The following is a 12,934-nucleotide window of genomic DNA, read 5'->3' as shown; positions in this document are numbered from 1 at the left end:
GAGTAGCACTGGAATAGTTTTGAGTTGACCAAATACCTAAAAATAAACTCCAGTAGCTTGTTGGAAACTATATAAAAAATCATGTTCAAGTTACTCCTGTTAAAGATGACGTGTTCTTTATGAAAAAAGGTGAGAAACTGGCTGTCAGAATCACAGCCATAAGCGTCTCCCTTCCTGGGATGTTTCTTATTAGCCAGTAAAATAGATTGTTGACCATCAACTGGTCTTTGAGAGTAATATTGTTATATGACAGGCAGAAAAATCCTTGGAAGAAGCCCCTAGGCTTTTTAGGTATTTTGCTTTTTGATATGCTAGCTAGCTACTGTCATTTCTCTGGGTACTTTCTATAGAAGCTAAAGGAGAAATTTAACTCAAGTTGATTTAATGCTTATTAATGTAATGTTTTCAAGGTTTCATGTAAGTGGTTGTGAAAGCTTAGGAACAGTACAGGAAGGGCAGTGAGTCAGCAGTGCATTCCCATTATCTGCCTCTGGGGCCTGGAGCTGTAGAGTTAGTTAAATGCAGTGAACAGCAATAGCTAATAGTTAATAGCTATAATTAAGTGTGGTGAACAGCACAGCGAAACGGATTTCACAGGTCAGTAGAACGGCAGGATGTGAGAAACAGAGGTCCCAGGCAAACTTATTGTTGAGCAAACTTGTTTAGCCAGAGGCTGGAGGACCAAAACCACACAGGTCTTTCAGCATTATGAAGAGGACCCACTGACCTCTTGCCAGAGAAGTAACAAAAGCATTGAATGGCTAATAAAAAGACATGTCCACAAGACTGAATCAGTGACCCTTAAAGTGAAGGATATATTTTATTTGTTCATTCGCAGTGAGCCTCACATGTCATAACTGTAATAATTTTTTCATCATGTTCTCATTTTCTATCAGTGGCTTTTATATCTTAAGTGTAAATCTTGGCATCAAGACTTTTAAACTAGCTGGCGTTTTGCAAAGAAAGGGGGAAAAGAAATAACAAAGCTTTCAGAAAATTCTGGTTGAAAAGTAGGCAAACCTGCTGACTCTAGAGAAAGTGTCTTGACTGTCAAATCAGCAGCTCCTCTGCATTGGCTATTTGAGTTTACCAAATGTGCAGTGGCTCTTGGGGAGATCAGTTAATTGTGTTGTGCAGCTCTGAATTGACTGGGAGGGCTTGAAAGCTACTATTTATAGCCACTATTACTACCTGGAGTACTGCATTTTAGAGTGTGCCATTAATATTAGGAGGATGATTTTGAGGGAGTTCTAGTTGGCTGTTGTAATATAAATATCAATAAACCATCTGAAAGATTGAATCTATTCTTCTCAGCTCTATTTTTATTGGTTGCCCAGCCTGTGTCGTATTTCTGCCTTCTTTATGATCAAATCTCCCTCATAATAATAATTATGTTGTAATAATAATATATCACACTCTAAAAGTCAGCTCTGCCTGCTGACTTTTTCTGTGCCTGATGCATAGTCAGAGCTTTTGGAAGAAATTTCAAGCTCTGATGACTAATGCTATGACTATGCTTGCTTCCCGGCATCAGAGAAAAAGCACCGTTTGTGTTTTTTTCTCTCTCTGGAGAAAAATTTTCTTGGTTATATTTTTTGAGTGCTATGACATATATGTGTATATATACACCTCACAGCATTCTCACTCTCTCTGTAAAATGTTTGAAGGATTTGGAAAAGGAGTTTCCAAAACCTTCAAACATTTTGTAATTTTCATATTTGGCTCTGTTTAGGAAATGATTATCTTATCATGTAGTGCTTTGCCTAATGTGGTTTTCTTATAAAAGCTGTGTTCTTTTTGTCATTCAAAATCTATTAGTGAACGTACAGTATTAATAAAAGCATTTGTAAATGCAATTTGCTGGTATGAGTCATTGATTAAGCTTAATTACAGAAAATATAATGGAAAAAATCAGTCCTTGAACTACCAGAATATCTGACCTTCAATAGCTGAGGGTTGAGCTAGTCTGGAATTTTCCAATGAAATTCTGTTTGAGATTTTTCCTGTTGGGGGAAAAAACAACTCCAAAACCTTTAGTTTTGCCAGAAGATTAATCTTTGGTTCAAAGGGAGAGCAAAGACTTTGGTTCAAAGGGACTGAGGCAAAGGAAAAGCTCAGTAACTGCTAGGTCAGTGCTTAAGAGGTCTGTATAATCTGTGAGAGGCCAAAATCCTATTCTACCTGGCCTGGTCTACTGTTGACAGTAGTGCCTTTTCACACAGCAGACTGTATTAACTTTACTGGGCTGAGATCTCTTTTATTCTACGTATAAAAGCTTAGCAGAAACCTAAGGTTTCTGCTGGTCTCAGAATCCAAATCCACCTGAGGGGGGAAAAAAAAAGGGGAGGATGGGATAAATTCTGAAGTCAGCACTAAGTTTACTACTTGCTTACATGGACATATCTTGCATTTTGTGTTGTGTGTATTTTTTTTTTTTTTTTATGGACTCCTGACTTGTACCTCGACAATAAAGTATAAGGTTGATAACTGGTAAGAGAGCCCAGTAACAACATTCTTCTCATCAAAACTGAAAACTAAAATAGCAACATGCTTAAGCTCTGTTTTAACATGTTCATTTGTGCATTGACCCTTCTTGATGATTTCATCAGAACCTAGAAGTATCTATTTAACTTTACAGTTTGGGTGGTAAAGTATACAAGCTTTTCTAGCAGTATCTTTCTGCCATAACATGGATGGTGATTCTCTGGGGAGAAACATGTATTCAGTGATCCTGATGATTCAAACATGTCTTCTCCTGAAAATAGTCTATCTGAGAAGGTACTGAAAGTACCTATTTATTTTACAAAGGCCATGGTAATAGTAACTAGACTTGGCGAAATGACAAAAAGGTGCAGTCATCTACCTCCCAAATTTTAGATATGATTAAATAGCACAGGTAAGTTCAGGACAGCTCTATAGAAGGTGTTTCATAAGGATTGACTTAATTTTCATGAGGTTCATCTCTCTAGACTTCTCCCCTCGTCAATAGAGAAAGAGAAACTTTCCCAGGAGACATCTTGGTTCAGGGATTGTCTAGATCAGTCAATATCTCTCCACTGATTGCAGAGACACTACCAAGATTAGTCTGAAGTTAGAACTTGTACAGGTCTTCCTATTAGTAAGTCTCTTAGTCTCTTCCTAAGTTATTACTGCTATATTATTTCTAAAATTTTTGAATTTTCATAACTCTAGGGTCTTAAAGATTTGTCTTAGCAGTTGATGAAAATAGAAATAACTGTAAAATACCATTGCTATTATTTCATTTTGATAGCTGTCTAACAAATGTGCTTTAGACTATACCGTATATACACAGACTTACTCTCCTTAAACAATATGATGTTATGACCTGTTACATACCCCTGCCAACAGATAATCCATGGAACCACAACTTTACTGCCTCAGTGGGATAAATGTGTGGACCTGGTTGAAGGTGCGCTCCCTTATGTTGTGGGTAAGATGTTTGTGAATGCCCATTTTCAAGAAGACAAGAAAGAAATGGTGAGTCCTCCTAATCAAGGAAAAAAATGAATAAATATCAAGAAGTGTCACTTTCTATCCATCTGGGCACAGCCCATTCTTTCCACAGGGGATCCTCCAGACAAATATGTAGCCAAATCAAAACTGGGTTGAATTTTCACCACTAATTTGCATACATAATGACAAGTGATCATGGTCAGATTGTGCAGGAACAGAGGTATTCGTGATGAAAGGTTTAGTACAACTAGTGTAATTTAGTATCATAGAGTTCTGTGGTCCTAGTGTATTTACTGAGTAAGAAAATTGCGGTCAAGATTTCTCTTCTTCAGGGCCTACCCCCTTAAAATTGACTACACAACTTACGTAGTCAAAACAAGAAAACTGTATGTGATGCCTTCCCCAAATTAAGGGAGGCCTAGAGCCTCCCTGATCGTTGTAAGTGATCATCCCAACTGATCATTTATATTTATGATTCAGAACTTTTTCACTCATCAGTGAAGGAAAATATTCTTCCGCACTACTGAGTACAAACTTTAACTAGACATTTATCCTCACTGTAAAACTTCAAGCATAGCTATGTTATCACTTCCCTTAATAATGTTTTCAAATGATTAATTACCCTTCACAATCAGTTATGACGTATTTCTCATTCAGATTTTTCTCACAGGTTTTTTCAATATCTACTTTTCCAGCTATTGATTTCCCAACAGTGAATGGTTTAAAATTAACTAATATAGGTATTGAACTTAGTTCTTAGTGCAGGAGAGGCGCAACCTTTTAGGAGACGTGAAAAAGCATCCTGCATTGGGAGAGGCAGCTATGCGATAGCTCTGCATAGCCCTGGCTCGCTAGCTTGAGTTTGTCTGACTAGTTTGACCATTTCCTCAACCTTACCTGGAGATAGTAGATGATGACTCTCAAAAGCAGGACTCCCTTTTAGACAGACCAACCCACTGATTTGATTTTGCAAAATCTTTATGCTATGTGTTTCCCTCTCAGATTTGCATTTCTTTTGTTATATTCCTTTCCTCTCTGAGATCCCACTTTTCAGTTCCCTGATTCTTTATGACATTTGTAATGTGTTATTTGCTAATTCATTGGCAAAGACATTTCTGGGATATTAAATAGTATGACCTTTGTGCAGAGTGGGGCGGGACGACTACTGGAAATGTACCCTTTGTTGAGGGACAAACATTTCTTCATGTGTATATATTTAAGACTATATTAAGGAAAGCAGAGAGAAGTAGAGAATGATCTTCTGTTGAAATGTGACCTAATGAAAGTATCTCTTAGGATGCAAATTCCTTTCAGACCAAATCTTTGAAAAACTATGGAGTCTGAATTCACAGTGGCATCCATAGCAAGCAATGCTTACAAAATTTATAGTACAGATCACAAAATTGAGACTTATGGTGAACTTTCCATGAAGATAAAAATTAGATGCAGGTGAAATTTGTTGCAATCATTTTAGGAGTGTGTTTTTTCAAGTTAATCATTTTTGCTATTTTCATTTTTGTTTCACAGGTTTTCCATTCTATTTCTCTTTCTTTAACACTGAGGAAACATTTGAAAAAGATGCTTGTATTTGTGCAGATTTTTTTTACTGGCTCGTGGAATGTAGCTGTCTATGATAAGCAAATCCTTAGTTATAGTTAGTGTGGGTTTTTTTTCTTTTTCCACAGGTTTTGTCACTGATGTTTCATACCTTGGCTACTTCTCTTTTTCTTTTTATCAAGAAAGACATTATTTGTGTCTAAATATAGCACTGTTTCTAACCTACGGTGCCTGCAGTGTTTCTTACAGCTACGCCTGAGCAGTTCCCGTAATAATTTTGATAGCAGGAATAGGTTTCTCCTCCAGCCCCCTGCAGCTACAGCTGGTGCATAAAGACTAAGTGTCCACCAAAGCCCAGCTGCAGAGCTCAGGTTTGAACTTGTGACCTCCAAATACAGGGAGTTCGCCTCATTAGTGCACTAAGGTAATTGAGTCAGTGCTATGTCATCAATATCTTTAAGTTATCCTATTCCCTAGGATGCAGTTCAATTGAATGTTGGCTTAGAAAGAATGAATAATCAAAAGAGCTTTGCTATGTTTTGTATGACTTCACCACAAATAAACAACAGTTCCAGATTAAAACATACATGCAGATAAATTGTCGTATGTAAATGACAATTTAGCTGAAGGTAGCATTACTTGCCAGGACTTAGCCCACACCATTACTGACATTTCAGAGCTACCAGATCTATAGATTAAAACTATACATTCTTTAGTACTTGACATTTCTTTTTTTTAATATAGCATAACTGATAACACAAAGATCCAGTAAGACTTTGCAAAATGTTTATTTATCATGCTCTGTGCTATCTCAGCTCTGATTCTGTCCATGTCTTTAGACTAGTGTGATGATTTTCTTAGCCACAAGATAAGTTTCAGGGCTTTTATTTATTTATTTATTTATTTTTGGCTCTTGACATGCTTGTGATTTAGTATAGCAAAAAGGTTGTGCGGTTTCCGAGCTTTGCTCAGATGCAAATTATCACGGGTGGTTCAAGAGCCCAAAAGCAGCCAAGGCTGCTGAACGTTCTGAGCTGTGGCCTCCATCTCCTCAGTAAGCAAATTATATGCTTCACAAGTAGAACTTACTGGGCGAATATTTGAATGCTGTTTTGTATTTGGATCATGATACTGTCAGCCCAAATTCAGTTCTCTTTGGCAATATTAATGAGTGTCTTAAATGATGTGAACCAAACAAGGCTACAGATGCTCTCTACAGAAAAGTCTTTTCTTGTGTAAATACCTTGCAGCTGACTCCTTCTTCTCTATGGGCTACTGATCCAGAAGTAAAGTGTAAAAACTCTTCCCAAATCACTAATTCTGGCAGTATATATTATGACTGCAAGAAAGACATTCTCACAATTGTGACATAAAAAGATTCATCAGTGGATAGGTTGTGTGATACTGCTGAAAGAAGAGAAAATGACAAGAAACTTGTCTTGACATGAAGTATCTGAGGACTGGAGAAAGAAAAGAAAACAATCTTCAAGAAGGAAGAGGACATAATGTCCAATCTGGAATCATTCGTGGTCTTGCCATATTCATCATTCCTGCATGCACTGAAACTTTTCTTATAATCATTCTGCCATAACTTTACAGGGAAGGGGGTTGCTATGTGTTTTGCAGATGGAGGAATTAACTGAAGGAATTCGCTGGGCTTTTATTGACATGTTGGAAAAGGAAAATGACTGGATGGACTCTGAAACAAAAAGGAAAGCTTATGAGAAGGTAATAAATATATAGTGTGTAAAATCTTGTCACAGTGAACACAGTGGAAATTGTGATTTAGCTTGAATGAGAAGAGAATGTCGTGGACCACATTCGCTGTTCCAATATTTATCCATTGTTTTATTTGTGAAGGGACAGTTGCCTCTATTGTTTTGCTAGAACCTAAGCAATCTGAGCCCCTACTTCTGCCCAAAGTTATTTTTGTTAGTTGTTCTTCCTCCCTTTCCTCCGTCTTTCCCAGTCTGGTGCTGGCTGATGTAGGCTGCGAGCTGAGTTCTGATTTGCCTCTACAGTGCATTTCTTAATGAGGTTTACATCTGTGATCGGGGTATTAGGTGTGCCACCAAGCTATAAAATAAAAGTATCTAAAACATCTGTGAGAGTTCAGGGTGTTTGGTGTACAGATGGGGCTCCAGCCTTGAAGGGGATATAAGAAAAATCCATAACTGGTACCTTTGCTGATGTTGTCATGGGAAGCCCATCCTGAAAACCAGTTTCATGGAGGAGGTGACGATCCCAGCTGAGTGGCCATGTCTTGATAGATGGATGCAACTTATGAGTGTTGCAATCGAGGATGGCGTTACCTTTCCTGATAGCTTTCAGGTGGAGTAAAAATAAAATGTGAGGGTAAAGGCAAAGACAAGAGGAACTCAAATCTCCCAGACCCTTTTAGTGTTTTCCACCTTTATGTCATGTGATACATGGAAAGGGAGCTCATCCAAATGCTGTGCCCCTATAGCAGCAGTCTGGAGAGGCATGAACGTAGAATAGTGAAGGGAAATGCATAGGACTCTTTGCATTTGTTGAGGCACTGAATTAGAAAATACTCTCTCTGAACAAATTTGTGTGCTGAACTGTTCCTGCATGCTGTGTTTGAATAAAAATAGCAGTGTTTTGATTTAAAAACAGTCATGGACTTCAAAGCTTTTCTGATAATTCTAGGGAAAAGGCTGTTGAGACATTTTATTATTGGAAAGTTTTAAATTCCACATATAGCCTGTTCAAATTTTATGCAGTGGTGCACTTCACAGAATTGCAAATGAAATAGAGCTGGGTGAATAGACCACCAAGCTCTAAAGTAGGTGAAGGGTAGTAAAATGCAATTTTTCTTGCTAACCTCATGGCAAATGGACTGCAGTTATTATTTCTTACTGGCTGTGATGCTTGTTTGTTTCCTAAAAGAAACCCTTAGAAATATAATGATCTTTATTTTAGGTATTTGACAAATTAGATGCAGACTAAGAAAAGGAGGATTTTGCATTTATTTCCTTAATAACAATATACCTATAAAGGTATATTCAAGTCAGATGTTTTTGTAGCAAACAGTCTACTTAATCAGCTTGTTCAAGCTCTGATATCTGCCTTCCAGCAAAGAAACAACATAAGTATTGCCAGAAATTAAAAACTCTCTAAAAGACTCTTCCTTTCCCATCTTAGAGAAAGTGCTATCCAGAAGACAAGTTAGATCTTTTGTGGGTGAAGGTGCCTGATTCCTTCTGTTGACTTGTTTAGGAAGCTTATGGTATTTTGCTCCCAATTTAGGCATCTCAGTTAAGTTTTTGAAGTTAATGGGGTGAATCAGGGCCAAATATGCATGAGAAACTAGATTCAAGCTGTACAATAAAAATACTGCTAAATGCCATAGTGCTATGCATAGCAAATGGTTTAAATCCATTCTCACTAATTTGAAGAACAATTTTCTGGTTTTCTGAAATAGAAACAGGATTAGGCTTATAAAACACAAGCAAATGTTACATAATGACTTAGTGCAGTAACAATGATGTAGTAACAGAGCATTCTTGCAGAATACTTTTTATTAGAAAGAAATGGTATCTCCACAAGCATGTGCAGGGCTTGGCAGGGCTGATGCCTTGTGTTGGAGACAAGAAGGTATGTATGGTATATGCCTTAAAATATTATGGTGAAAGTGAAAAACCGAAACTATACTTTAAGCTCTGACTGACATATGGTACAAACATTTTGAAATAACTCTTAGTGCATATTTCATTGTGCTTTTTTTTTTCATGATCAGAATGACTCCATGGAACAATAATTTATTTTAAACTAGTGCTTTGTATACTCTGGGCACCAATGACAAAAGGATTCAGGTGCTTTATGAGAAAAGATTGGCTTCCTTCCCCAAAAGATGCACTGAAAGCAAGGCACATTGGCTAGGATTATTTAGGACTAGAGATTGCAAGTTTAAATTCAGACTTGTGGAAATTGCTACTTTGCTGGAAGTCAACAATATAGAGAGGCGTTCTGGTAGATTTCCAGACTGGGGGTAAAGTGTGTGGTGCTGGGGGACTTTTCAGATTTGCTCTTTGTTTTGAGCACTATCCAAGGAGCATCCAGCTTTATGACTGAGGACAGTGGAATGCTGCAGGTAACTTCTTTTAGATGAAAGGCTAGAAAGGACCCTTTAGTTTGAACTTCTATATCAGCAAACTGTAGCATTTTAGCCAATTATTGCTGGATTGAGCCCAACACCACATAATATAACTGTTCCAGTTTTCTATGGCTATTAAAGCCTCCCTGGAATTTTGTTATTATGATATTCTTCTTGGAAACAAATTTCAGTCCTGTGTGATTATCTTCTGCTTATTTCTATTGCTAGAATTTAAGATGCTACATATTTTATTATTAGTTAAGAAAGTGAATTGCTAGGTAAAGAACATTTGGGTTTTTTTATTGTTTTTTTCATCAGTAGCTGTGAAAGGTTTTTGTCAAAGGAGGTTAGACCTCGTTTCCAGTTTATGGATGAGAAACTGAAGCAGAAAACAGCCCTGGAGTGGTTGGGCCTAATGTCAGAGCTTGGGCCGGAAATACTTTACAGTTTTTCTAAATAGCAGATTGCTCTATCCATTCAGGCACATCGTCTCTTCTAACTCTCTTCTGAGTTGCTGCCTGTAGTATTACAGTGGAACTGTATGTTGAATGGAAATGGCTGAGATTCATGTTTAGCTTTCTCTCAATATTTTTAATCTTAGTGCCTTCTTGAATTTGCAGAATGCTCTGGTAAGAAAGCACTTTTCTTTCTAGAAAGAAAAGAAAGTGTTCTTTTGTTTACTGGTCCTGCTTCATGTGATCAGTTTATTTTGTCATTAGCCCTTTCTTTAACCTAGGGCACGTTTGAGTCATGAGCAAACTTTTTACCCATTTCCTGAAAGAGAAATAAGATCATTGCAGGATCTGGATGTCTCTATTGTGAGCATGTTCCTAGCGAAACATCTCATCTCGGATGTCTCTTCTGTTCTTCAAAGTGATTGTAGCTCTCCCTTTAGATGACAACGCTGTACTGCAAAAGACTTGGCAGACTTTAAAGTGAATAACTGCAAATCCTCTCCGTGATAGGGATACTCACTGTTTTGTATGTTTTCTGCTGCCTGCTGCTCGGCTGGTCCTCACCTTCTCCTGTGCACTTGACCCAGACCAACCTTATATTCTTTGCTTTCTGATGCTTTGCTATCAAAGGAACCATCGACTTCTGGAGGACTTACAAAAGGCCCTTGGGTAGAATCGATGCTTGGGTTTTGCTTTAAGCAGCCTGTCAACTCCTTCTAAACACTGAAACATTTCTCAGTCTATGCGTCACTGTGTCAGTTTTGTTGTTTTAAGTCACTCAGAGAGGACGCCCAAATGCTACTTGTTCAGTTCCTCTAATATGATGAGCCCAATCCACATTAAAAAGGATCAAATCAACGAGTATTATTCCATGTGACACAGGGAACAATTTTCTTGCAGCCTTAATTGCTAAGAATCATCCTCGTAGTCCTTGTACGCTTAGGAGTTAAAGTTTGTCTTTCTCTCTGTAATAAGACAATATAATAAGATAACATCTAATAATTTTATCCTCTCTTATCCCCTTCTATTCTTCTCTCCCCTTCCCATGATAGAGATCATCTGAAAGCCACTTACAAAGAAAGATTTTAACAGACTTAGGTAGACTGGTCCGGTTTATCGTGCAATTCTCACCTAATTCTCTGGATGGAGCTCATGCTGCTTCCAAAGAAGCTTCGATTTGGAGACCAGAATTCAGCACTGAGCTATGATGTGCTGTTTTCTGCCCTGTCCTTCCTCCTCTTCTCTGTGCAAGTCTTACATTTTTTTACTCTGTATTTGATTATAATCAGAAACCTGTTTAAACTGTCCCTGTTAATCTCCTGAATTTTCAGTTGAGATTTCTGATTTTTTTTTAAGTCCTATTCTTTCTCTTTTAACATCTCTCTTTTCTAAGGGTCATTAAATTTTTCCTTTGTTTGAAGAAAAGATAATTCAACTGAATGCAACTGCAAGGATGTGTTCTGGCAATAGTCTTAAACCATGTTCTATATAAGTTATATAAGCCACGCAGAAAAATGTTCTCATCAGTTGCTCTTGTGCTGGGCAAGCTCTGAGTCACCTTGCAGCCATTGCAAAGGCTGGCAGATGAGGAGGGGAGGGAAAGCAAGGAGGCCTTTGTTTTCCTTATAATGAAAGTACAGACTGCAGAGGCGCTCAAATGATATTGGCAGCTGTGTATTGTAATGGTGGGCCGCAGGGAAAAGGGGAATCCACAGCTGAAACTCCATTGAAATGACTAGTGGGAACAGGACTCTCATCTTTAAAATGGTAATTTATTGCTGCTGTTCTTCAAAGAATAATTCGATGGAAGATCATCACTAACACGTAAAATTATTCAATTTCCTGGGCAGGAGCCATTACTTTCTTAATCACTTTTTTTTTCCTTCCTAAAATGCCCTTTGTGCTTGGGTTTAACTAAAGGCTTGAAAAAGAGACTTCTACACAAAAGAAGTCTAGAAAAAACACCCCTTTTTTCCTAAAAGTTTGCAAATATCCTGTAAAATAGCCTTTACCTTTGTTGGTTTGCAATACTGTTTTTAAAGCATGGATGACAAGCCAAAAAAACTTGTTTTTCTGTAATAAGATTTTTCTGTAACATTATTAACCTCTTTAGGTCATGGAGCACAAATCCCAAGGTCACTGCACAATCATTTTTTGCCTACTGAACTTGCCTGCTGCTTGGCTTTATTTCTCTCTGAGGAAGTTGTATACACAACATTTGTTCTCTTTTCATCTCTCCAAGTCTGAAGATTGAGACAACAGAACCACAGGAAAACACAAGCATAATGCTTAGCTATGTGTCTCTCTCAGGCAGTGTTAGGTATCTTTGTTTAGCCTGAGGGGTTTGTTCTGTGACTTTGGAGAGCTGCAGTAAACTTCCCTAGACAATACAGTGTAATTTAAGCCACTAGCCCTTAGGAAATCAAGAGCCATCTGTAAAAACCCCAATTTAACAAAATACAGGTACTTAAAATGAGGTACCTGTTTGCAGGTTATCCCACTGAGGCCATTCACTTCTGAACCTGGAATTTGCTGGCCATATTCAGTCCTCCAGTCAATTAGCTGAGTCCCTGCCATCTTTCCCAGCTCTCTGTGATCCCTCTCTCTTCATGGCTAGATGATTTCACCAAGAACATGACAACCATACTCCTTGGAGCAGAGGCCTGATGTCTGGCTCGGACAGTGGCCAAGCAGCAGCAGATGTTCCGAGATGAACGTAAGGACAGGGGAAGCATAAAGTGGTACGTTTATGCTATCCTCCCCGGCCTCTGACAATCTGCAGCTCAGTTGCTTACTGAGCTACAAGCGATGCCTTCGAATTTCTTAGGATTTTTCAGTTCTGAGTTTGTCTGGTGACTTTTCAAACCTGTGTCAGTTTTATCATCCACAGCTTCCTCTGGCAGTGAGCTCCACTAACTGTGCTTTGTGTGAGAAAATATCTCCTTTTGTTTGTCTGGAAAATGTCTTACACTCTTCCTAAGCTGTTGTAGTGGGAAAAACAGAGAATCTTTGTTTTCTATTCTTCTCTCATGCCTTCTCGTGTACTTATAACTCTGGCATTGCATTATGTCCAAGGAGTATGGAATCTACTGCATATATTCAAATAGACTGTTCACAATGTATTAGATACAGTTGTAAAGTATAGCTTTTCATTAAGATTGAGGCACACCCAGCCAGAAAGGCCAGACACCACAGCTCCAGGAGCTGAAATTAATCTTGCTTAATGCCATGCTAATTTTTCACAGAGATGACAAAGCATTTAGTCTTGAGAATGGTCATTAGGTGCTCAGCAATAAGAAAAATGCTTTTTGTGCCTCCTGGGATCTGTCGA

The 12,934-nt window shown here is 38.1% G+C and overlaps 1 protein-coding gene across 1 annotated transcript in view; it reads left to right on the top strand.

Moving 5' to 3' along the window:
• The window catches only part of PHEX (phosphate regulating endopeptidase X-linked), a 105,000-nt gene that overhangs the window by 40,978 nt on the left and 51,088 nt on the right, over nt 1-12,934 (top strand). The window contains exons 11-12 of the mRNA XM_062600341.1: nt 3,370-3,498; nt 6,658-6,759. Of these exons, the coding sequence (XP_062456325.1) occupies nt 3,370-3,498; nt 6,658-6,759 (231 nt within the window). The remainder of the gene's footprint in view (nt 1-3,369; nt 3,499-6,657; nt 6,760-12,934) is intronic.

The sequence above is a fragment of the Rhea pennata genome, chromosome 1 (assembly GCF_028389875.1).
Source record: "Rhea pennata isolate bPtePen1 chromosome 1, bPtePen1.pri, whole genome shotgun sequence".
In the NCBI taxonomy this organism is placed as follows: Eukaryota; Metazoa; Chordata; class Aves; order Rheiformes; family Rheidae; genus Rhea; species Rhea pennata.
This window is presented reverse-complemented; position numbering and strand designations above follow the sequence as displayed.